Consider the following 23,694-nt stretch of genomic DNA (forward strand, 5'->3'; position numbering starts at 1 on the left):
TCACATATTCCAGGACCAAATTAATCTTTCGGCCGCCAAACGTGTGGCCATCTCACTAGCATTCAGCAGCAACAGGTTGGGGAGGGAGCAGTGCTCGGTTTTTGTGTGGTCCACAGAGCAGGAGAGAGCTCACAGTCACACAGTGCTTTATTTAGTGTTTTAATTAAAAAGGTTTTTAATCGTAGGGATATTTTTAGCAGTTTTGAAGCCATTAGTCTTCCTAAATCACTAATGCTCCTCCGTAGCATTTCACACCTGTGGAAGAGCATCTAAACTCTTTTCTTTTTCAAGAATGTTCCTCATCAGAAACACAAGCCTCTTTCACAAAATGCTTGGAGCCTAGATGTAGTCTTGGTATGTTTTCTTTTTGAAAAGTTAAAAAGTCATTGACGGGTTAAAGTCAACCCGTGGCTGCTGCGCATCTGAGACTTCAAGTAAGATCCAACTTTGCTAGCTTAGTCGATTCAGTAAATCTTAAAAGTGAATCCCAAACGGAAACTAAAAGTTCTAGTAACTCACACCACCAAGCCAATCTTTCAAACCTTCATACACCAAATTGTTGCCTTTAAATGCCATCCCTTTCAAGAAGACATGTACATGTGGTGGGGAACGCAAGAATCAAACCCCCAACCTTCTGACTCGCAGACAGCTACTCTCCTGACTCTACCGAGTACCGCTCCATGCTTCCTTTTGTTCTGCCGGCTTGGTCTTTGAAAACGTGTGTGTGTGTGTGCAGGATATCGATGGGCTGATTAGTGATTTATGAATGACCAGAGGCAGCTTCCATCTCATCTTTGTTTGTAGATAAAGCGGGATGTTCCGTGAAAGAGGCAACAGTTTAGCATCCAGTTTGGTGAAGGTTGCGGACAGTTACAATCTCTATTCCGAGCTCAAAGGCCTGGTTGTGTACGAACCCAGAGTTTACTCACCAGATGTGATTCTAGCTGTCCTCATAAAACATTCATACTGAGTTGTGCACAGTAGCATGCAGCACCCTCTACAACAGTGACTTGTTAACTAAATGCATTGTTGACCTTTTGCAGAGTGAACATGTGCAAATGCATGCTCTCTCTCTCACTTTTTTCTGTCTTGATTTTTGCAGGTGTGAGGTTGCCGTCCCTAGGCCAGAGGCGTCAGTCGGGGAAGAAAAATGTGGCAGCACCTGTTCACCGTACTCTGGAGGGATAAGTTCACTGAACAGACATTTGCTTTAACTTGAAGAGGCCCTCCTCTGGTGGAATTGGGAGCTTGGTGATGGCATGATGGATTTGATGGACTGCCTTTGGGAATCTTCAAGTGGAACCCAGCTTGATTGAGTGACTTAATGCAGTTTGGAATTTCCTCTAAAAGCCTTTATCTCTTGGATATTACCCATTTGCCTTGGATCTAACCGACTGACAACACCTTCTAGGATACTGTGGAAGTTCTCCTCCAGAGGCTTTTCACTCAAGGGTTTGAGTCTTTCTGGGGCGGTGGGTTTTCACTTGGATGTTCGCCATGAAGGACGTGGACGGACCTCGATCTAGCAACCAGCGGAAAAAGAGGAAGTCGAGGTCGGAGAGGGATCGGGAGAGGAGACCGAACAGGATAAGGAGCAACCACGTCAAAGGCTCGGTGTTTCGTCTCTCCTCCGACTCCGAGCGGGAGGCGGAACGGGAGCCCTCCTCGTCCCGGCCTCGACCTCCGCGGAGAAAGCGAAAGGAGTCTACTTCGGCCGAGGAGGACATCATTGATGGCTTCTCCATCACAGGCTTTGTCACCCTTGAGGCTCTAGAGGTGAGTCACTGATTTTTAAAAAAAAAATGTTTGCCTTTAAATTGAACCTAAGACCCTTTAATTTTCAAGATAAGGTTTGCCTGCGCACTTGGAAGTCCCAGCGTGTTGGCTTCTCTCTGCATATTTGGCTGCTCTGCGAGCTGGTCCTGAGCAGATGTTGCTGTAAATGCTCTGCTGTAGCCAGAGATTACTATCTGTGTCACAAAAAAGGGGCTGCTATTGTTGCTGAATGTACTGCTCTGGGTATGCTTTCACAACTTCTCCAGCTGATAAGGAGCTGTGCAGCTATGGCAGCAGTGAGTCTTTGTGCACTTCGAAGAGAAAAAGCAATTTGATCCACACTACGACAATTTATTCTGAGAGGGAGTGATTTATTTTATGCTGGCTATCCATTTTCCTCGATATCCAAACGCAGCCAAGGCTGTGTTCCAGAGGTCTGAATTATGACTTGTAAAGCACAACTGTTACATTTTTCTACTATAAATATGTGATGGCCAAGGCAGCAATGTTTTATTAAGACACCGGGACTCCAAAAGCCACTAGAGCACCTTGAGTGTTTCTTTGGATGTGGAATCTGAAAATTGTACAAGATATTTTCATCGGTTGTTTTGGTGATAAACTATGATGCCATCATATATGTCAGACTTGTTAATCTGCTCACTGCACAGGGAAATTATCTCTGGGGCCTGTAGAGGAGGGATAGTATTTTTAGCCCTCTGTGTGTCAGTTTTTGTTGTGATAGTACCAGTAATTCTTTTCTTGGATGATACGATGTTTTTGAAAATTATGACTGATTCTGATTTTTTTGATTAAAAAAACAAAAATCAAAGATTAGCCTAATGTAGCTATTTAGCTATTTCTAGATTAATTATGCAGATTTTTATGGGGACATGTTTACTGGTAGACGCTTGGAGTGCATTCACACCAGCCCTGTTTAGTCCGCTTTAATCGTACTCTAGTTTGTTTGACGAGAAAGTCTGGTTTGATTGTGGAGCTGTGAATGTGTAATCAAACTCTGATGTAGACCAAAAACATCTAACTCAGTTCCGCCTACAAACCTAGATCTAGACTCGGTTGAGGTGAACTCTGATGCGGTTTGAATGCATACGTCAATACCAAGAGGACTGGAGATCACTTCAAAAGCAGGAAGTGGACCATGGCACAGGGCATTCTGGGTAAATACAACTAGAACAAATGCGCATCTCTTGGGATAACGCTTGTCCTCCGCTCAAATTTAGCCCAGCGTTGAGTGTTTGCTCAGCACATATGCTAAAGGCAAAAGAGCAGTCCTACAACTGTAAAATCTAACAGCACTCCATTTTTGTTTAGGTTTTGTGAAGAAGGAAGTTGCTCTCAGTGTCTTGTTCAGAGGTTTTATTTTTATCGTTTTCTTCAGTGGTTCTTAGTGCAGCGCCACCACAGGCGAGGTGTTAGACAGGTTGCTCAAGGGCTTTGGTTCTTTTACTAAAATAAGCACAAAAAGAAAGCAAATAAGCTGGGAAGCCTTTAAATTGTTTACAAGTGATTTCTTTCTGTTTCCGTAGTGTTAGACCCTAATTACTTCTTTAAAAATTCAGATGAACAGACGTTGAACCAGACGCCTTCAGTCTGCAGGTTAGACTAGCATGAGCCACATGGGTTTTTGAAGTAGGTCCTTAGTTTAGCAAGTGACTTGTTACAGAAAGAAAAAGACAAAACCAATGGTTACTTGGTAACATGTTCAGGATCACTGAAACTAAACAGACATAAAGGAGGGATGGTTGATGAACTTGTTCATGTGGTTATGTCCCGTGTTTTGTTAAAGGGAAATTTGGTTGCAAAAAGAAGCCAATTGAACTGTACCGGTGTGTGTCTGTGACCATGTGTTGGAGTCTGAGAGCTCTCATTAGATTGTATTAAATTCAGAGTAACATAATGTGTAACTGGATGTTGTCCCAGAAACCTTGACATCTTGCCCTAATCTTACGCTTGAAGGGGCACCAGGTGGTCGTACCGCGTCTACTGATTTGTTCTTCAGTTGAAAAGGTTCCTTTAGTTTATTTTTAGATACTGATACCGTCTGAGTTTTTTACAGTTTCACTATTCTAAGCAGTATATTATGATTATGCCTCAGATTTTTTTTTGTATACATACTTAGCACGAAGACTATATAGCTTTTGTTTCTTGTGTTACATAAGTAGACGGACCATCAGCACTTGTGACTACAATGTGAGGTAGTCATCCTGGCCGTCTGTTATCATCATTCTCTCTACCTACTTCAGCTTGAACCTCTCTCTGCTGCAGAAAATGGAGCCAAGAGAAACAGCAAACGGTGTCAATGCGACCCGGCTCAGAGGTCCATAATAACCCGGGAGATACACCATGTACAAGAGACCCATTTAATCAAGTTAAGGTTAAAATGAAAGTTTCTAACATGAAGTGTAAAATTAGTGCTCTGTGGTGTACTTGAATGGAGTGATGTGCAAGTGTGGATCTGCAAAATAGAGATGGATCTGGCCAAGAGTGACTGAGGAAGAACTGGTTAAAGCCACAATTGTTGAGAATGGTCTGCTAGGAGTTGGCAGCTTCTGAATAAAGAAGCTCCCATCCTGGACCGAAATCACATCAGGTGATTCGACTAGTCCAATGTCTCATTAGACTGCAAATGAGAAAAAAAAAATCACTCCCCCCTCCCCCCCAAGAACTATGCTTAAATTTGAATAGAGAGTAAGTCTGGGCATTTATTGTATCGTTTATCATTTATTGTGATACATTTTTTATCATGACAAGAACTTTGATTTATTGTTGTCACAATAAATTCCAATTAATTCCATAATATGATTAAATGCAGTTACTGTGAGCAACTTAGTGATACAAATCACACTTACGTGAAAATCACAAATAGTTTTTAATTGTCACTTTTATCGTTATCACCATAGTACCGCAAAATAACAGGATAAAACTTCACGTTCATGTCATCCACGCCGTATAGAGAGTAGAAAACAAAACTTCTTGTAGATAAAATTTCTTCAGCTTCTAATTCCCACTGTGTTCATTTATTCTGAGTTTATCACATCATTCATCACTTGAAGATGAGTAGTAATAAATGAGCTATGGATTATTTCAAAAGCCCTACACTAGGGGAAAACGATCTTTTCCACAACCATCTAAACAACCTGCTTTTTGATCATAACTCTAAAGGATCAGTGAATCGCTGCATTTCTGAAGAGCACAAGAACATCATTTGTGGAAAAAGAGATTATTTTTGCTCAACATAAAGTAATGATGAAGGCCATTTAAATAAAACCTTTGTAGAAGTAACTAAAACGTTGAAGAAAAGTCAGGATCTGGTATTCATACACAAAATACATGAAATACAGAAAAATGTTGACTATGGGTTAATGGACAATTTAATCTTTCAACTGAGATCAAAAACAGGGCACAGCGACGGGTGTCTTTTTGTAATTCTTTTGCAGAAACATTTTCATCAAGAAAACACCTTAGTAGCAGCTTATTTGAGCATTTGTAGCTCCCTGGTGTGTGTGATCAGCTGAGAGAGATTTCCACTCCTCTGTATTAATCCATATTGAGGTACATTTGCCTATTAAAATTGGCAGCTCAAAGTGTTCTTAGAGACGGGCTCAAATATTTGGATTTTAGCTCGCTACTCTAAACTGTTTGAATTGCATTTACTCCGCAAGACAAAGAAATCTGATTGAAATAGAACCAAAAGAAAAGAGAAATTTTTGAGGGGGAATAAAGATTTCATATCTGAATACTGTCTACGCTGACAAAAAAATCAATGAAATAGATCATTAAAAATTGTGTCTGAAGGAAGAGAAATGTGAAAATCCTCCGCTTGTATTTTTCCGTTCTTGACATTTTTGTTTTCCTTCCGCTGACACGCTGCCAGGATTTGGTGTATTCTATTTACCTTCCAGCTTCGATCTAATGTCTGCTGCCCCAAACAATTATTAGCTCTGAAATCCAGTTTCACACCAATCTGTCTTACGGACGCACACAGACGGTGGAATTACGAGGGATTCCACCTGAAATAAGGTGGGAATTACTGAGGTTATGTTGAGTGTGTGTGTGTGTGTGTGTGTGGGGGGGGGGGATTTGATGATTCAAGATATGAAATTAATTGATAACTTGCTATACCTGATTGGCTCTTCACACTGAGAGTTAAAAGGGACAATACACCAGTTAGAGATCCACCAATCCATTATGGAGAGACCAAGTGATCAATTTTCTGTTGATTTCCTGTGACTGGGGATCATTAGGGGTGTAGCGATACATGAAACCTACAAGACGAGACGAAACGCCATGTGGCGTTCACGAAAACAAGACGGGACAAGATTGTAATAATTCTTGTAGAGGAAAATTAAAAGATCAAATTTATGTTGCTAAAAGTCTTTATTCTGCATCTTTTATAGATTTTGGCACAAGCAAACATGATATCTTTGTATTTCTGATTTCTTGAAACTCTTCAGGCCACAGGACGGTTCGTACAACATTCCCCAGTTGAAACTGAAAGCGAACGCTGTGATTGTGATGTAGTTGAACGTACCCTGTTCAATGTACAAGAGTAGCTTCTTTACAATTACACCAGGAAAATTGTAACCTAAGCTAGTACTCGCGAGATAGCGGTCGCCTCCATGAGAAATATCGCGTTGTCTCTTGCATGACAAGATCTTGCTACAATCCGCATGATCTGCACTTTAAATGTTGAAAAACTGGATTTTGTTTTTCTGCTTTTCATTAAATACATCAAAACGAAGAAGTCCCAACATTGTGGATGTACTATGATGCATTTTTGAGTTTAGCAAAACCATAAAGGTCAGTGACAAGGGCTTTGATGGATTGATGGAGATAAGTCTGTTATCCTTGGATTTTCAGTTAGATTATAATCTAAGAACTTGACCAAAGAAGATGGCACATTTTTATGTCTGCATTCCTAAAAGAAAAAAAATGGAATCAATCTAAGTCAGAGTCCCCATGTCAGACCTGAAAGTAGAGCGGAAATCGGTGTCGGGTAAATAAAGAGCGTTGCCCTCACACAGCTCTGTACGGACGATTGGTTTCCATTTAATAATGTGGCATTTTCTGCTCTGTGCTGTTCATGGGATGATCCTGTCAGCATGCCAGCTTTTTTGAAACAATTGATTTGTCTGGCACAGCCCCAGAAGTCTGCTGAGTGGAGGTTCTAAGGACAGGCAGTGAGAAACACACCGATTAATAATGCATAGCAAGAAACAAGCTAATGGTAAATCAAATGCATCGGCAGAATACAAAAAAAAAAAAAAAAAAACACTGGACAATTCAGAGAAAGAGACACTTTAAGCTTTGCTTCACAAAGCAAAGCAGGTTGGAGAAGAACTTGCTCATGGAGCTGGTTTTATAAGACAGTTGCTGTTGGACCATGCTGCCTTGATAGATATTTGTGTCCGCTTAATAGATCCACTCTTTTGGCCTGTGCATTTTTCCCCCTTCTAGAGATTTGTGTGTTCAGTAAAGACGGATAATTTGTTTGTGCGTGTTCCTTTTTAATTCCAGTAACGGCTTTGCAGTAAATTTTTATACGGCCTCAAAGAAACAAACGTATCGCTGTGCTTCCTGGCCGTAAAAACGTCATAACCCCTCGATGAAGCAGATCGACGTGCTCTGGTGCTGTTCCCTCTTGGTGTGCAGCAGTTTAACAGGCTCAGGATGTCTTTTATTGGGAAATAAGCTGACTCGGGGGGTTCTTTATAAACTCTGTACATTCAGCATTCTGTCTGTGCATTGGATCTCTTTGGCTGATGGTGTACCACGATGTTACTCAGCTGATTGAGGAGAACTTTGTTGGCTCAAATGCGGGGGATGTATGTATTCCACGTGATGGAGCTTAGTCCTATATGAGCAGATGAAACACAAGACAAAGAAATGTCCTGTTGCTTTATGGCTCTGCTAAAATAAACTGACTTTAAGTAGAACAGACACAAACAAACACTACGTTTTAAAAGGGGAAATTATTTCAAGCGCCACTTTGTTGCCTAATTGGCACGGTCTGGTTTTGTAATTAGTGAACATGTTGTCCCATTTTCCTCAGCGCTGCCTGCTCATCAGGCGTTTTATGTGACCTTGTGTAGTTTTTAATGTACAGTAGCTAAAAAACTTTCTCTACATGTTGCCCTTCATTAAAATTTGTAGTCTTTACATTTAAGTGAGACACTTGTTAATGAAGCTGCTGCTAGAAAAACAACAACCCTGATTCTCTTTAAAACGTGATCTTAACTCGCGCGTTGCACAAGATAAATTCATTATGTTCTGGATGTCAGAGTCTAGTTCCCATGTTTTTATCAGAAAACAGAATCAGAACATTGAATATGCTGGTTATGTGTGGTCACGAGCTGCGTCTCCATTGCAAATGTGCGTAAAAGTTTGTCAATCGCGTTGTATTCATTAAATAAGAAACGCGATTACAAAAAACATGGCGTGCCATCATCTTGTGGCCTTCTTCTTCATGGTTTGCGCCAGTGGCAACAGCTGGTTGTTGATCATGCGACTTGTGTGATGTGAAAAATTGTTTCCATTTCAGAGATAAACCGACGTCAAATGACTAAAAAAACACTTTATTCAAGTGCCAAAATGTTCTATTGAATCACAAGACTTTTTTTTTGCCACAAAATATGAAGTTTAACAATATAAAAATAAGACAAAGAAGACTAGGGCTGAAACGATTCCTCGAATGATTCGAGTACCTCGATTACTAAAATTCCTTGAGGAAAATTTACCTGCCTCGAAGCTTCGTTAATTGATGTTTTATTAGTTAGCGCACCGTGTTCCGGCCGGGACTTCATTTGCGTTGCGCGGAGCTCTCACTTCCGCCTCTGAGTTGTTGACAAAAGCTAAGTCTCAGCGGCATAAAGTCCAATCTTCAAGATTGGCCCGTGGGGATTGATAATGCCCGACTTTTTATCGTTTTTTGGGGAACCAATAAGCATCCTTAAAATGACTGGGGGAATGCCTGGAGTACGGCAGCATTTCTCCTCCGGGGCTGCTGGTTGAAAGCGAACGGCGGGAAGAGCGCTGAGGTGAGCGGATAGACTGAACAGGGCGGGCGGCTGAGTAGCTGATGCTTACCGTGTAAATGTAGCTTTACCGACGAACCGCACAATAAATTTCATATCCCGGTCTGAAGAAACGGGTGGCGGAGCGCATCGTACATGGCTGGTAGATGAGTTTCTGAGTGTGACCAGTGAAGGTGTCGTAAATATCCCGTATTGCTTCCCCCCGTGTTCGTCCCCCGGTCTAACGGTTCGTCAGTCCGCTGGTCTATTTCCTCCCCTCCACCCCATGTTCGTTCATTCGCCCTCTCCTCCCACTCCAGGCGGCATTTCCCGTATTTTCAAACCCAAAGCGTGACAGGTTAGGTGGCAAGGTGAGTTTAATTAATCTATTAAACTCACTGAAGATGAATACATAAACTAAAAGCTGGATTGTAGACATTTTTTATAAGCATATTTGTGAGCCTGCCTCTTTGTTATTAAATTCAATATAATTTCAGATTTTTCTATAACTTTTCTTCTGGTTAACTTAGAAAGTGAGCTATTATCGTTACAGGTTAGTTTTCTAAACTACAAAAAAGCAACTGTTAGGGATGCTCAAATATGAAAAATTGGACTGATATTGATATCTGATAGTAACACCGGTATTATGCCAGATTTACCAATATTTCATTTTATTATTATTTTTTTTATCCGATTACTCGATTAATCGTAAGAATAATCGATAGATTACTCGATTACTAAAATATTCGTTTACAACAGCCCTAAAGAAGACTAAATATTAGCTTCTGCAATAGCATCAAAATGGTTTTCAGCATGAACTACAGCACAAAATGGGCAGTTTTAATCGTTTTTAGAGGGAGTCTTACGAATTTGCGGATGTTCACTATTCATAAATGGCTGCAGATGCTAACCTCCACAAATACTACTGTACCTTATTGCTATTGAAATTTACCAACATAAAGATCTGGTTCGGTCAAGCTCCCTCTCTCCGTCCCTGTAGAAGAATAAAATTGTAATGTTCTAAAATAGCAGAATAAAATGAAAAGGGCGAATCCTCTCTACTTTATTTTGATGCTGCTTTGAAAGTTTTTGGTTCTGCGCTTCAGTTACGTACAGAAATGTTGCACAGGATCATTTTCCGCTCGGTTCCCATACATATTGACATTTTCAATACAAATGCATGTACCATTACAACCCGTCTGTGCAGATTTGGATATTTTAACCTCAGTTAAGAAATTAATTCGTCTAGTTTGAATGCCAATAGCAGTCATCGAGTCCAGGGCATTTTATTTCATATTTAATCTCTGACTTTCTTTTGGCAGGTTCTTGCAAACGGATGAATATTTGTCAAGGCTGAATGTGAAGTGGTATCCCTGAAGAGCCGTGCCTGGTGTCGAACTCGGCTTTTTCTTGATTAATTTCTCCCATTGTTAAACATTTTGAGACATATTTTTCCTCCTTTTTTTTTTTTTTTACTTCATTGCTTAACTGCACATCCCGTAGTGATACAGTTTCTCCGCCATGATCCTTGTAGACTTGTGGCAACACATCACACTTTGAGTCACTTCTAGTCAATGTTTTATATTTTCTTTAGGTATTTTTTATTAGAATATGTGACAGGTGAGCTTTCTGGACTTTAGATAAGAGGTTAAACCATTTCCCAAAAGAAGTCCAAATTTATTTTTTCATGTTTTTTTTATTTAACTAGAAAGTTGGTGATACACATGAATCACTGTAGCATAGGTTTGCAGAACTGCTTCACTTTGAATATACATCCATAAGGAACATTGAAACTAAAGCTGCTTTTTTTCCCCGTGTTGTTCTTCACGGAGATGCACTGATCAGGCATTTCAGGTTCTGGGTTCAAATCCCAGTTTGGGGTCTTTATGCATGGAGTTTACTGCCTTTCATCCAATAACTGTTGGAAATGGGCAACCATCCCACCCTCCACTGCTGTGATGCTGCAGTTACAGACAACGGACAAACGGATTCTCTGTAAGAGCCTCAAACAACAACAGAACTATTCTTTGCTGCCCTCTGGATAAATGTAATATTTAACCGTCTCAACAATAAAATGTTAGAACAGTGATTTCTTAAATAAAAAACAAAAACAGCCCAGGGTACAGAGCTGTCTGACAACAGAACTGAAAACAAACTATATAAAATAAAATTCTCCAGGTCATTGGGCGGAGGGGTCCAGAAATAAAACCCGACGGACAAGAAGTAAGATATTTTTCCATTTTCTGTTTACAAGACGCAAACAAAATCTGTGCCATATGATGAGATCTTTTGACTTCCTTCAACAGCTTCAAAATTGGACACATTTTGGGGGGAAAAAAGCTTTAATTTGCTGCTTTGTGTGAGACTGATAAACTATTTATTCATTTATTATAACTATACAGGAGCCATAAGGAACCTTTCTGTGATGGTTCATTAACTTTATGGTAATAATTTATATCAGAACCAGAGGCAGCATTGCACACAGTGTGGGTTATAGTGCGAGGGAGAGAGAGAGAGAGGAATTGGTGACAAACAGCAACACTGTGTAACTCACACAGTGTTGCTGTCAGCAGAACCTGGCAGTTCTAATTCACGATGCAGCTGCTGATCGGAAATGCGTTGGACTTGCGTCTTCCGACCATCCAGTCACCGATCGGGGCCGGTAAAGCATTAGGACTCTGTTCCTGATCACCATATAGCATAACCACAGACAACCACCAGGCCCTCGAGGAGAACTCCCGACACCGAGGCTTTTCAGCTGGAAGCTTGTCAGTTTCCCCAAACCTGCTCAGCATCTCTCCCCCCTCGGAGCAATCGCACAGTTGGAAGGAATGTGCTCGCAGTCCAAGTTGTGTTCAGTGTTTTGGAAGCACTAAATTCTTCCTTAACTACTTGAAAGTTAAATAATGTGTTCTAAACACGCCATTGTGCACCAGTGTACCAGAGAATGTTTGGGTGTACATCGTCATTTGAGCGCGACATCTTGTGTTGCTGATAAAGGGGATGCCTAATTTAAGTGGCACTCTTTCATAGAAGTAGGAATGAGAGAGATTTGATTGCTTGCGCATGTGTAAAGCCTCAAAGTAATAGAAGTGTGGAATAACTTGGTGTGTGTGTTTGCTGAAGGATTTTGTGATCATTTATATGGGAGTTATTCTTGTTTGACGTGATGGGCCAATTTGAATTGACAAGGCAAGATGTGAAAGTTTATATGGTGAGGTAATGCATGGGTTGCCATTTTGGAAGCTGCTGCTTTGTGTGAAGACTTGAGGAAAATAAACGTATAGCTGTCGCTTCAGTCAAGTCAAAGTGACGGTCCGCCTTTTCCACAAGACACCTCCTCTATCCACCCATCGATGATCCAACACTTTTGTTCCCTGTGGAGTCGCGACGTGCTGGTGCCTATCTCCAGCGGTTATTTAACAACTAGTCAGGTCTAATTCTATCTAATTGGTGTACCTCATATACCAGAGCTCCTTCCTCTCTCTCCATTGGGGTGACATTTCATACCCCCAATATCAACAAAGCCTCGGGGATTACAAGGCATCTCAGCCCTCTGTTAGGGTCGAGGTGTTGGATCCACAAAGGGGACAATTAGTAGAAGTTATTTTAAGCTGAATTTGTTGTTATGAACAATCTGGTATGGCTTTCTTTGCTTTGGAGCTTGAGCATGCTCCGTTTTTTTTTGTTTTTTTTTTGAGACTCGACTCTGTCGGTTGTGTGTTTCATTAAGTGTGTTTTGTAAATGGGAGGTTCGCACGGCGGATCAAAAGGTGCTCTTATGTAAATGCCAGCAGGATCTTTGTTGATTTAGCACTTCTCATGGTGTGTGTTATGTGAAGGACACACACACATTTTCCCTTGCTTGAATTACCACACTCTCTCTAGCAAAGCCGGGTCTTACGATGGATTTAGTTTTGCCAGTTAATAGCAAGGTATCGGCCGTGGAGTAGAGGCAGTGAGAGGAAGCAGCCCACAGGCTACCATATGGGTCTTATCGCTCAGCAAGCAGACCCAATGATAAGCCATTATGTTTTTCCACAATAGTCTGCTCTGTTTTCTCCTGTTTGTCTAGTTACCCCGCAGCACATGCTTGAACAACCCAAGGCTCCCAATTAAATAGACTGACTGTGTTAGTGATGTTTAAGACTCTGCCTGGTAGATCCACTGGATTTTGAAGCTCGCTAGTCGTTGAGTACTTGGAGTATTTCTCTGTATGGCTGTTCTCTGGCATTCCCCCCCCCACCCCACACAAAAAAAAATAAATGGTTTGTCTTTTTTTTTTTTACAGTTAAGACTAGAATCTTCTTGTGTAGATAATCCACACAGCAAGGTGATTGTTGGCAACAAGAGAAAATGAAAAACGTGTCATCTTTTTTTTTTTTTTGTCTCTCTCCCCGTCTGCATTTGCTTAGATGTGCAACGTTACCAAACGACTTCATTCTGAGAGGAAATGACTCCTGCTTCACTCGCAAGCACGTGTGCTGGTATATTTAAACAAAAGTGTCGCTAAAACCCGCAGTGGAGAGGTTGGAATAGAGTATCTGGTGCAGATGTCTGACCAAAGATGTAACAACCAGCTCTCTCTGTGCGGAAGTTTTCGGCTGTTCTCAAATGTTTGCATGTTTACAGTCGACCTGCAAAGCAGAAATATGACGGTGGAAAATGTCATATTTTATATTAGTTGTTTGCTCGAATACTTTGACAACAGCTCAATATAGCTCTGAGTGTTATTGTAAGCTTGGTCAAAGTGACATTTTCTGTTGCTTCACAACAACCAACTGACTTAGATTAAGTCTGTTAACACCGACACAAGAAATGCTAGATTTTATTTGATCACTGTCTTTGCTGAAACAAAGAATAAATATTTAGGGGATTAATCGCTTACGGCCATATCCAGCCAGAGATTATTGTGACTCATATAGAGTGTTTGATTTTGTAAACCTCTAATCTGTCGGTACCAATTTTAGCCAATTTCAGTTTCCATTTAGAAACAATAATGTTCTAAATAGGTGGTTTTATGCTTTCTGGATTCCTTAAAAAAATGTAATAATCTTCTTTTTTATGTTTAAAATCTGATGAAAATATGTTTTCTAAGCACCATCTGTTCATCTAAATATTGATTTCAGATCCAGGGATGAGAGGAGAAGAAAAACCTCACTGTGATCTGCCAATATTAATTTATTCGGGCCAGAGACAGACTCATTCTTTCAGAGCCGTCCATATTACTCAGCTCTGCAGGTGAAGTGGATCCATTATTAACTCAAAGTAAATATTAGATTACACAATACATATTCAACACATTATACCCTGCAGTTAGTAGAGCTTTAAATATACTGATGGAACTGGACTGCCAAAATGAATGAAACGGCACCGAATTGGTGGAATCTGTTCACCTTTTCCTGTATCTGCTAGTCCAGGCACTTCTTCAAAAGTTACCGCTTCAATTAGCCACCAACCATTCAGTTATGTTAAAAAAATGGCCTACTTCTACCATTTTATCAACTTCCACACTAAAGGGTGTTACTGTTCTTTGTGCTTTGTTCACAGATCAGGCAAAAAAGATTACTTTTGGAGTTTGACCGGCTGGTCATCAGTCAGTCTATCGAACGTACTAAACTCCAGTGATTAGCCAGATATTTTAACTATTTTCCTCTATTTCATTGATGCATTAAAAAAAACACACACACACACAATGCAGTGTGTCTACTCTACACTGCTTGCAGACACTAATCACATTTCTTTTGTCTTTTAGACAGAATAGTCTACCGTGGATGCACAGCTTTCTGGCCTTCACTGCTGGATAAATGGGCCTGTAAATGCAGCTCTGAGAAAAGAGAGCTTTCTGTTGATATTGCTGGCTCCTGCAGCTGTTTGTCAACTGCTCTTCAGTGTCTGCAGGCCTATAATCATCGCGATTCCCCCCTCAGGGACTCGAGCTTCAGCCCGGCCCTCGAGTCTGTGTATTTTTAAGATGGTCGATCCCCATCTCTTTTCCTCCTCTGAGTGGCCTTTCCCCCAGTAGGACTCCTGTGAAATGAAGCATTGATTGCCCCTGTGCAGACAGAGCATAATACATAATGATATTGCCCTGCTTCCCACCTTTCTCTTTTAAAGGTTAGAGAAACCATCATGGCCAATTTGGCTGGCATTAGACACTTAGATTGCCTCAGAAAATAACAGTTTCCCTCAAATATATATATTTTGCTCTGGTAGTAAAGTTTTAAGATGGTCACAGCAGTCTGAGATCTGGACAAGATCTGGGTTTTGAATCGGCCTTCCCATTTCATAGTTGTCTCTTCATCCGTGGAGATATTTGGTGTTATCATGTTTTAGACACGTTTTCCTTAACCACTTTTGATGCATATTAGAATTTATGATGGACTCTATGATGGTGAGCTGATCCTCACCATCATAGAGTCCAAACCATTACACTTCCACCTCCATGCTTCACAGATGGTGGTTTTTTTTCCCCTTCTGGAATGTTATATTTGGATTATGCCAAATACTAATGTCCATATTATTTAATTCTAATTTCGAAAATACATATTTTTTCAAGAATTCCCTGAAAGGATTCGTGACTAGTTGTGTAATATTAACATACTAATATATTTTATTTGAGAAATATTTCTTTCAGATGTGAAAACCGTACATCTGAGTAGATATGATGAATGCTAGGTGTAACGAAGCTAGCTGCTTCCAGCCAGAACTGTAGGTTTTGCGCATCGAGTAACGTTTAGCCATTTAAACTTGAACCAGAGCCTGTCGAAACGGAAGCCAGTGCAGAAGAGACGAGGGGAAATAAAACTGAGGACGACCAAATGGAGGAAAACGTAGTGTTTGTTGTGCTGTTGCTTAGAAGTGCTGCGGAGAGCGCTAGTTTCTAGCTGAAGCTGTTCATGGTGAGCATCTGAATCTAAATATTTTCAGAAATGTGTTGCAATGGTGTCTTATAAAGACTTAAATATGAACCATTGTCACCTTAAGGACTACTTTAATATACTCCAATTGCTTTTGGTTTCATGTTTGCTCCTGCTAATCGTGTTAGCTCCTGCTAAAGGTGCTAGCGCTAGCTAGTATAGTAAACAGTAGTCTGTCACATCTGTTTCAGCAGATACCTCGTGTGTAATGGCACATGAAAACTTTAAGGCAGCTTTCCTCACTCAACGCGTGTTTTTGGCTGCCCTCATTATCCTTTACAACTTTGACTACTTGTGTTTTGCTTATAGACTCAACTCCACTCTTAACAGTCTAGCATGTGAAAAATACCTCCGTAGGTAAAAACAAATCTGATAAAGTACTACAATCAGGTCCAGCCTGCTTTGTCAGATCCATTGCTGATTGGGAATCTAATGCTTCTAAATTATTGAGTCTCTGTGGTAACCTCGGGCAATCATTGATATCTATTCAATCTGTTCCCCATCATCATTGCATCATCTGCTGTAGAGCGCCACATGAAGTGTGCTGATTAAAATGAATTTGAAAATAGTGACTTTGTCCTGGAGCACCAGCAGTCATTATCGGGTCAAGTGGATGGTTTTTAAGTGAGGGGTATCTTTTCTTGTTTTTTTTTTTTTTTTAGCCTGAATTGATGCCATTTGTATTTTTTATTTTTGCTAAGAGTCAGCTACCATCCAGCAAGATAATAATCTTGATTACTGTTTTTGCATTAAATACTTATTGTAATTCTATTTGCTTATTAGTTTGTTCCATTCTTTAGGATTAAACTGTGTGTTGTAGTGCAGTGGTGCCTGCTGGCCATCAGCTTGCATATAAAAAGCTTATTTCTACTGATCTGTCAGATCAGCATAATTTCCTAGAGCCCTAATACTGGTGAATGATATCTTCTTAAAGTATCTTTTTCCGTTATAGAATGATCCACACCACACGTGCTTCAGCGGTCTAAACATCGAAGTCGGTTCGAATGCTAAGACAAGCTTCAGAAATTATCCTCTGATTTATGAAATTACAGGGTACCATAAAATCCAATTTTAAATAATCTCTGTTCAGGGCAGCTATCACACTTAGAAAGACTGTGATGCAGGAACTAACTACAAACCTGTAGAGATGGATTTTGTTAAGCAAGAAAGGAGGGGGGGGGGGGAACTAATGAGGTGATTTGATCAAAGAGGTACAGCTTTGCAGCTCGAGGGACTGGGTTTTGTTTCTGCCAGAGAGCGGAGGAGTGTTGGTGAGTGATCCAAAACGTTTATGATAATTATCGTACAAAGAATTTAGGACGGTGTTGGAGAGGAACTGCAGATTGCCAGGCAGCTCCAGATCAAAGTGGTGGAGGCAGAGGAATGGTGACGCATGCGGCTGCCAAACGACTGGCTGGTGACTGGGATGGAGCAACAGACCAGTAGATGATGGCTTAAAGGAGATCCAGGAGAGCCACTGACTGGCAGGGGGGGGGGAGGACCTGGTCTTCATGCACTCCTGATCATAACCTTAGAAAAATGTACTATAAAACATTACTTAATTGAAATGTCTTTATTCTCCCTTTTACTTTGCATTGTGAGTTGGTGGTTTGAGCACCTGCCAAACCTCACCAGGCAGGTATTCATGAACGGTAACCGAGACTGAAAAACTGTCATTTCCTGATAATCAGGAAGTGTCTCGACTTGGTAATTTTGGCATAAATGACTAATTTTGTTTATAACTGCCTTCAGTGCTTATTAATGGCTATTTGTCGCCAATGCGTACGCAACATTGTGTATGTTAACATTTGTCTAATCTAGGGCTGAAACGATTCCTCGAATGATTCGAGTACCTCGATTACTAAAATTCCTTGAGGAAAATTTACCTGCCTCGAAGCTTCGTTAATTGATGTTTTATTAGTTAGCGCACCGTGTTCCGGCCGGGACTTCATTTGCGTTGCGCGGAGCTCTCACTTCCGCCTCTGAGTTGTTGACAAAAGCTAAGTCTCAGCGGCATAAAGTCCAATCTTCAAGATTGGCCCGTGGGGATTTTATTGATTGATGATGATGCCCGACTTTTTATCGTTTTTGGGGAACCAATAAGCATCCTTAAAATGACTGGGGAATGCCTGGAGTACGGCAGCATTTCTCCTCCGGGGCTGCTGGTTGAAAGCGAACGGCAGGAAGAGCGCTGAGGTGAGCGGATAGACTGAACAGGGCGGGCGGCTGAGTAGCTGATGCTTACCGTGTAAATGTAGCTTTACCGACGAACCGCACAATAAATTTCATATCCCGGTCTGAAGAAACGGGTGGCGGAGCGCATCGTACATGGCTGGTAGATGAGTTTCTGAGTGTGACCAGTGAAGGTGTCGTAAATATCCCGTATTGCTTCCCCCCGTGTTCGTCCCCCGGTCTAACGGTTCGTCAGTCCGCTGGTCTATTTCCTCCCCTCCACCCCATGTTCGTTCATTCGCCCTCTCCTCCCACTCCAGGCGGCATTTCCCGTATTTTCAAACCCAAAGCCTGACAGGTTAGGTGGCAAGGTGAGTTTAATTAATCTATTAAACTCACTGAAGATGAATACATAAACTAAAAGCTGGATTGTAGACATTTTTATAAGCAAATTTGTGAGCCTGCCTCTTTATTAAATTCAATATAATTTCAGATTTTTCTATAACTTTTCTTCTGGTTAACTTAGAAAGTGAGCTATTATTGTTATAGGTTAGTTTTCTAAACTACAAGAAAGCAACTGTTAGGGATGCTCAAATATGAAAAATTGGACTGATTGATATCTGATAGTAACACCGGTATTATGCCAGATTTACCAATATTTCATTTTATAATTTTTTTTTATCCGATTACTCGATTAATCGTAAGAATAATCGATAGATTACTCGATTACTAAAATATTCGTTTACAACAGCCCTAGTCTAATCCTCTTTTTCATCTCTCTGAGGACACAATAATGCATTTGGCTTGTCAAGACGTACATTTTCAGAGTGTTAAGAACAATCTCTGCCAAAGTCCCGATACACAACAACCAGTGTCGATCATTGATTGTTCTGTCTGCCTTCGATCTGTAAGATTTAATGTTATGACTGAAATCAGTCCAGCAAAGCACTTAGCATGGCTCTCTTCTCTACAGTGTCTGGAATTGAATCTTGTTCTTCTTTTGCTGTGACAGGCATTGAAGGACGGCTTTCCCTTTCAATGGAAAAGGAGGAAATGGCAGGGTACAGCACGTTGATACAAATCAAATTCTTGCCTGGGTGATTGAAGCCGAACAAGAAGTGTTGCCGTGAACGTGTTCAGACTTTGTCAGTCTTTCGTCGTTATGTTTCGGTTGAGTGTGGTGGCCTGTCGTTGACGGGAAAGTCGTCTGAATGTTTTCGATATTAACTGATTAAAAGAAATGAATGCATTATTATTATTTTCTTAACTCTTCCTTTTTTTCTTTTCTTTTTTTTAAGAAAACGCACCAAATTTATGTAAAAAAAAAAAAAAGAATGGTGGTTTATTTCCAGTCCAGTTGAAGTTTCTTATTGGGATCAAGCTACAAAATGGCGTCAAGCCTGACTGCCAAGTGAAGTAGCAGTTACAGATTAGATGAGACTGATTTATGTTCAGATAATAGCGTCACCTGTACATGTCTGCTAATCGGACGCTCTTGTAAAACGCTGCTTAATGCAACGAGACTTGAAAGGAGGCGTTAATTAGTTTATCTGAGCGTTGCACTCACCCAGAGCAAAAACACAGACGGGGCTTCTAAACTGCAGACCTTGTGTCTGATCTGTAAGCTTGACAATTGTTATAAAACGTGTTCTAGAAGGATCTGTGCTACCTTTACCGACTTCTTTGTCCTAAACTTAATCCTCTCATCTGACTGTCAAGTCGAGGGTTTGTACGCCGGGGAGGGACGGAGACCGAGGGTGTTTGTAAGAGGAATTACAGCTGGGTGCAAGTATTCGTAAATTAAAAACCCCACCGAGCAATTAGCTCAACACTGAGCAACGCTGTTAGACAATCTTCATTAGCTGTCAAGAAATGAATAAGAACCAAATTGACTGTCAATTACAGACCGAAAAACGGCACGGAGATTATCTGTAAGCCATTACTCCCAATTTATCAAACGGGAAATGTGCAGACAGATGGTAATGATGTGGTACGAGTGCAGAAGTGTCATAATGTTGAAAGAAAAAGTGAGCTGTAATTCAATGAGGGGAACTGCAGGCAACATTTCCCCCCGTGACAGATGATTAAGAAGATGTTAATGCTGTTGTCGGGACACATGAGGGTGTGCAGCAGCGCATGTACGAGCCACCGGGCGACAGCAAAGCTGGGAGAAGATCTTTTAAACATTTTTGGACTGGTTGTGTCACGGTGTTATGTTTGTGGAAGTGAATGTGAATAAATGGAAAAAAAAAAAAAAAATCAGCCGATCCTGATAGTTTTGGGTTATGGTTTTCTAAAGCTGAATCCCCTAACTTTCATTCTTAATCTTAATCTAATCTAATCTTAATCAAGTGTATTTGAAAAAGTGGCCTGTGATTTTAAGAATCAAACATTATTTAAAACCCTCTTCAGTCGGGCTTTAAGTTTTTGCGTTGCTCTGTTTATTGAACTTATCCAAGGTATTTGATCATTTGCTAGAGATCCTTCTCGCCAAACAGCCTTCCTGTTGATTTGCGGATTATGTGGCAAGTAGGACACGATGCGGCGTCGGTGCCACATTTCTCGAGGTCACAAATGGTGTAGTCCAAGGCTCTGTCCTGGGACCCATTTTACTCACATTCAACATTTCTGATACGTGTGCTAGCTTGCAAATGCCTCCTGCAACTTTCATGCAGATGAATGTGTAATTTAGTGTTGTTTGCATGCAACTGCACAAGCGTTTCAATTTCTCCAGGCCACTTTTGATGCAGTGCAGATTCGCAAAAGCTGGTTGCTGAAAAATCCAAAAATAATGTTATTTTCAAATTCATCCATCCCCTCGGAAAATATTCACTAATTAAAAGGCCGAAATAAAGTTCTTGAGCCGGTCACCAGTTAAAACTGCCAAGGGATAATTGTGAAGTGTATGCTAAAGCTGGCACGTCTCCCTTGAATGTACGGAGACGTACCACCCTGGACGACTCGGGTGTACAAAGCTCTTATTGGCGCACTTTCTATTTCTTTCTGCACTTTTCTTTGGAGATCTCAAAGCTGTTATTCCTCACACTATAATAGCAGTTTGTATCTCTGCGATCACACTGAAAAAGTGGAAAGAAGGCTTTCCACTTTCTGCCCCCCCTGTGCTTGAAAAAGCGTTACGCTCTGAACTGAAAAGCTCCATTTCAAGAAACCAACATTGGTGCCAAACAGCGCCTGTGTTTCAACCCCCTGACGGTCACCCCCAAAAACAGCTGCATGCTAGTCGGTATGCCCACGAAAACACCGGTGTCGTCATGACAATATTCAATTTTCACTGTTTTCTTAAAATACACCAGTGAAGTAGTTAATGGAGGTACTAACTTAAATTCAGATGGATGAATGAACTTGAAATACAAAGTTTGACATTACAGAATCTCCAACTCAACAGGTTGTTTTTTTCTTGTTTTTTTTTTATCCAAAAAAATTCTTAAGCTTTGGCAGTCGTGGGGTTGTGTTTTCATACTTTCATATACTTCAAACAAACCTGTCGGGTGTTGTCTTCCTGTGCTGGCAGGAAGTCCTCGCGAGACGTCAACTCTTCCTGCGTCCGACGATAAATGATGTCCTTTCCTATTCAATCTTTCTAAAGATGTGCTAAACTACGACAGCTGCCCTGAAACATTTCTTTAGATCTCCAGACTCCTCCACCATTTGTCATCGCTAATGTCCGTAATTTATCATCGCCGTTTTTTTTGTATTAGACACCAGCTCTTCTCTGGCGAGAAGTGGGACCTTGTCTATCGTCTTCCTCGTAGTTAAAAGTCGACCGTATTGCAACCGCTAAACCATCCTGTTGGAAAAAAAAAAATCCTACTCTGACGGGAACATACACGCATTTAATGCAGTTCCAAGCAGCGGGCGCATGAGAAGGTTATTGCTTAAATAAATTGCGTGGAGACATTGTTAGCTGTATAAATGTGTGGTAAATCTTTTTCCCCTTTCCCTAAATAGCAGCAGTAATTGATATTGATGTCTGCTACGGGCAGCGCTGCTAAATCACAGTCAGACCCGGGGGGTGTGCATTTAGCAGTTCCAAAGTAGTGTGAGTAATGTGTGAATTAACCAACTTTGTCAATGATATGTTGTTGCTCTGTACGGCAGCTGCGGAGCCCTGACAGGCCTGATGGATGAACTGGTCTGCATGGGCCCTCATGAAGTCACCAAGGTGCTTTTCATCAATAGTCTATTAGAACCTCTGACCGTGCTGACGGTGGGAGAAAAACTATTTACGTTTGATTTTTGTACATTTATTTATTTTCTTGTATTTAATGCATAAATACACACAATTATATATGCACTGTTTATCAAGTGCGCTGACACTTTGTCTAAGTAATAATTAGCTATATGAGCATCTATGTGTTTTTGTAAAATGTCATGTAAGCTGCTCTGAATCTCCCGGAAAATTCAGCAGACAACGATGAAAAGCGTTTTTTGTTTCGTCAGCGTACTGGAGCAACGTTTGGGCTGTTTGCGGCTGCAGTATTTCCTCGCCCATCTGTTCTCATGGAGACTGCGTCATAAATCACATGAAAACACTGAATGTGTGGTTTTGTTGTGACTTTTTTGGAATTATCCTGAAACAAAAGGTTGATTGAGTCACTCCTTTGTTGGCTTTCACGCCGTCATTGAAGCAAAATCATTAGCTGTTTCCATTACGAACGTGTGCAAAACTTTGTCAATATTCCACTGTTTTTGCATTTGCTGTGTTTCCGTTAAACAAGAAACACAATCGGAATCGCACTCGAATAGGTTTGTTCACACGATAAGTCACTAAACGGCACGCCGACAAAACGTTTTATCGAAAAACAAGGTGGTTTGTTTCCCGAAATTGCGACGTTTCCAATGACAAAATATGAAATTGGACAACTGCATGGTAATTGGAAACCCAGCTATTGGACAGAAATATGCTATAGCTATATAGAATATGTGGCCATAGATTTTTCAACTACACATTATTCAGCAGCTTAAAGAAGCACATTTAGCCGGTACGACAAAGAAATCTGTGTGATTTTTAGCGTTTTCTTACTTTGCAGTATTGATATTAGGGCTGAAATGATTGACATTAGTATTTTACCTTTATGATTACTTAAAGCTAAAGTTGAAAACAGCGTAAAGTACAAAAACACAATGCTTACTGATTATCTTTTTCTATATTTGCATTGCAGAAACAATCAGTTTTTCTCCTGAATCCCTTTGAAGCAGCAAGGGTGTATTTATTTATTTATTTTTACTAACTTTTCCCCGTTACCTAATGGTCAGAAGCAGCTTGTCTCAGACTTTTCCACTATTACCTGGTTTTCATTTTACTTTTTTTTTTATAACGTGTTGCATAGTTATAATGGATAGTTGTGGGGGTGGGAGCTGGCAGATGAAGGAACGGGGTTCCCAGCACAGAACATCATTTGTTTTGTTGAAGTGCTCCTGGGGACTTTCATCACGAGAGGAGCAAAGAGAGAGGGGAAAAAAAAAATGGATGTTTGTTTCACAAGAAGACTTTGTTGTGTGTGTTGTGGAGAAGCCGACAGGGAGAGGCAGACATTAGAGTGGCAGGAAGCAGACAGGCTAAGGTGTACGGACAAGAGGAGGTAGATTGGACGGCGCTGACTGACAAACATCTAGAGAGAGGAAGGCGAGCGAGCTAACAGACACCCTGACAGTTCGGAGGATATGTGGGCTCAGGCACTGTGCTGCCGAAGACGGGCAGCTCCTCCGCGCTGCTACCTGCACTCAACACAAACATGGCAGAGAGGAGAGAGAAACACGAGCTGCCTTTTCAC

General features: G+C 40.9%; 1 protein-coding gene across 1 annotated transcript in view; it reads left to right on the forward strand.

The window, feature by feature from the left end:
• Positions 1-220: 220 nt before the first annotated feature.
• Positions 221-23,694, forward strand: part of auts2a (activator of transcription and developmental regulator AUTS2 a) — a 334,197-nt gene continuing 310,723 nt past the window's right edge. The window contains exon 1 of the mRNA XM_088012298.1: positions 221-1,776. Coding sequence (XP_087868424.1) covers positions 1,489-1,776 — 288 coding nt within the window. The 5' untranslated portion in view covers positions 221-1,488. The remainder of the gene's footprint in view (positions 1,777-23,694) is intronic.

This window comes from Poecilia mexicana, unplaced genomic scaffold, assembly GCF_051168715.1.
Source record: "Poecilia mexicana isolate PSO_F unplaced genomic scaffold, ASM5116871v1 scaffold_14, whole genome shotgun sequence".
NCBI lineage: Eukaryota > Metazoa > Chordata > Actinopteri > Cyprinodontiformes > Poeciliidae > Poecilia > Poecilia mexicana.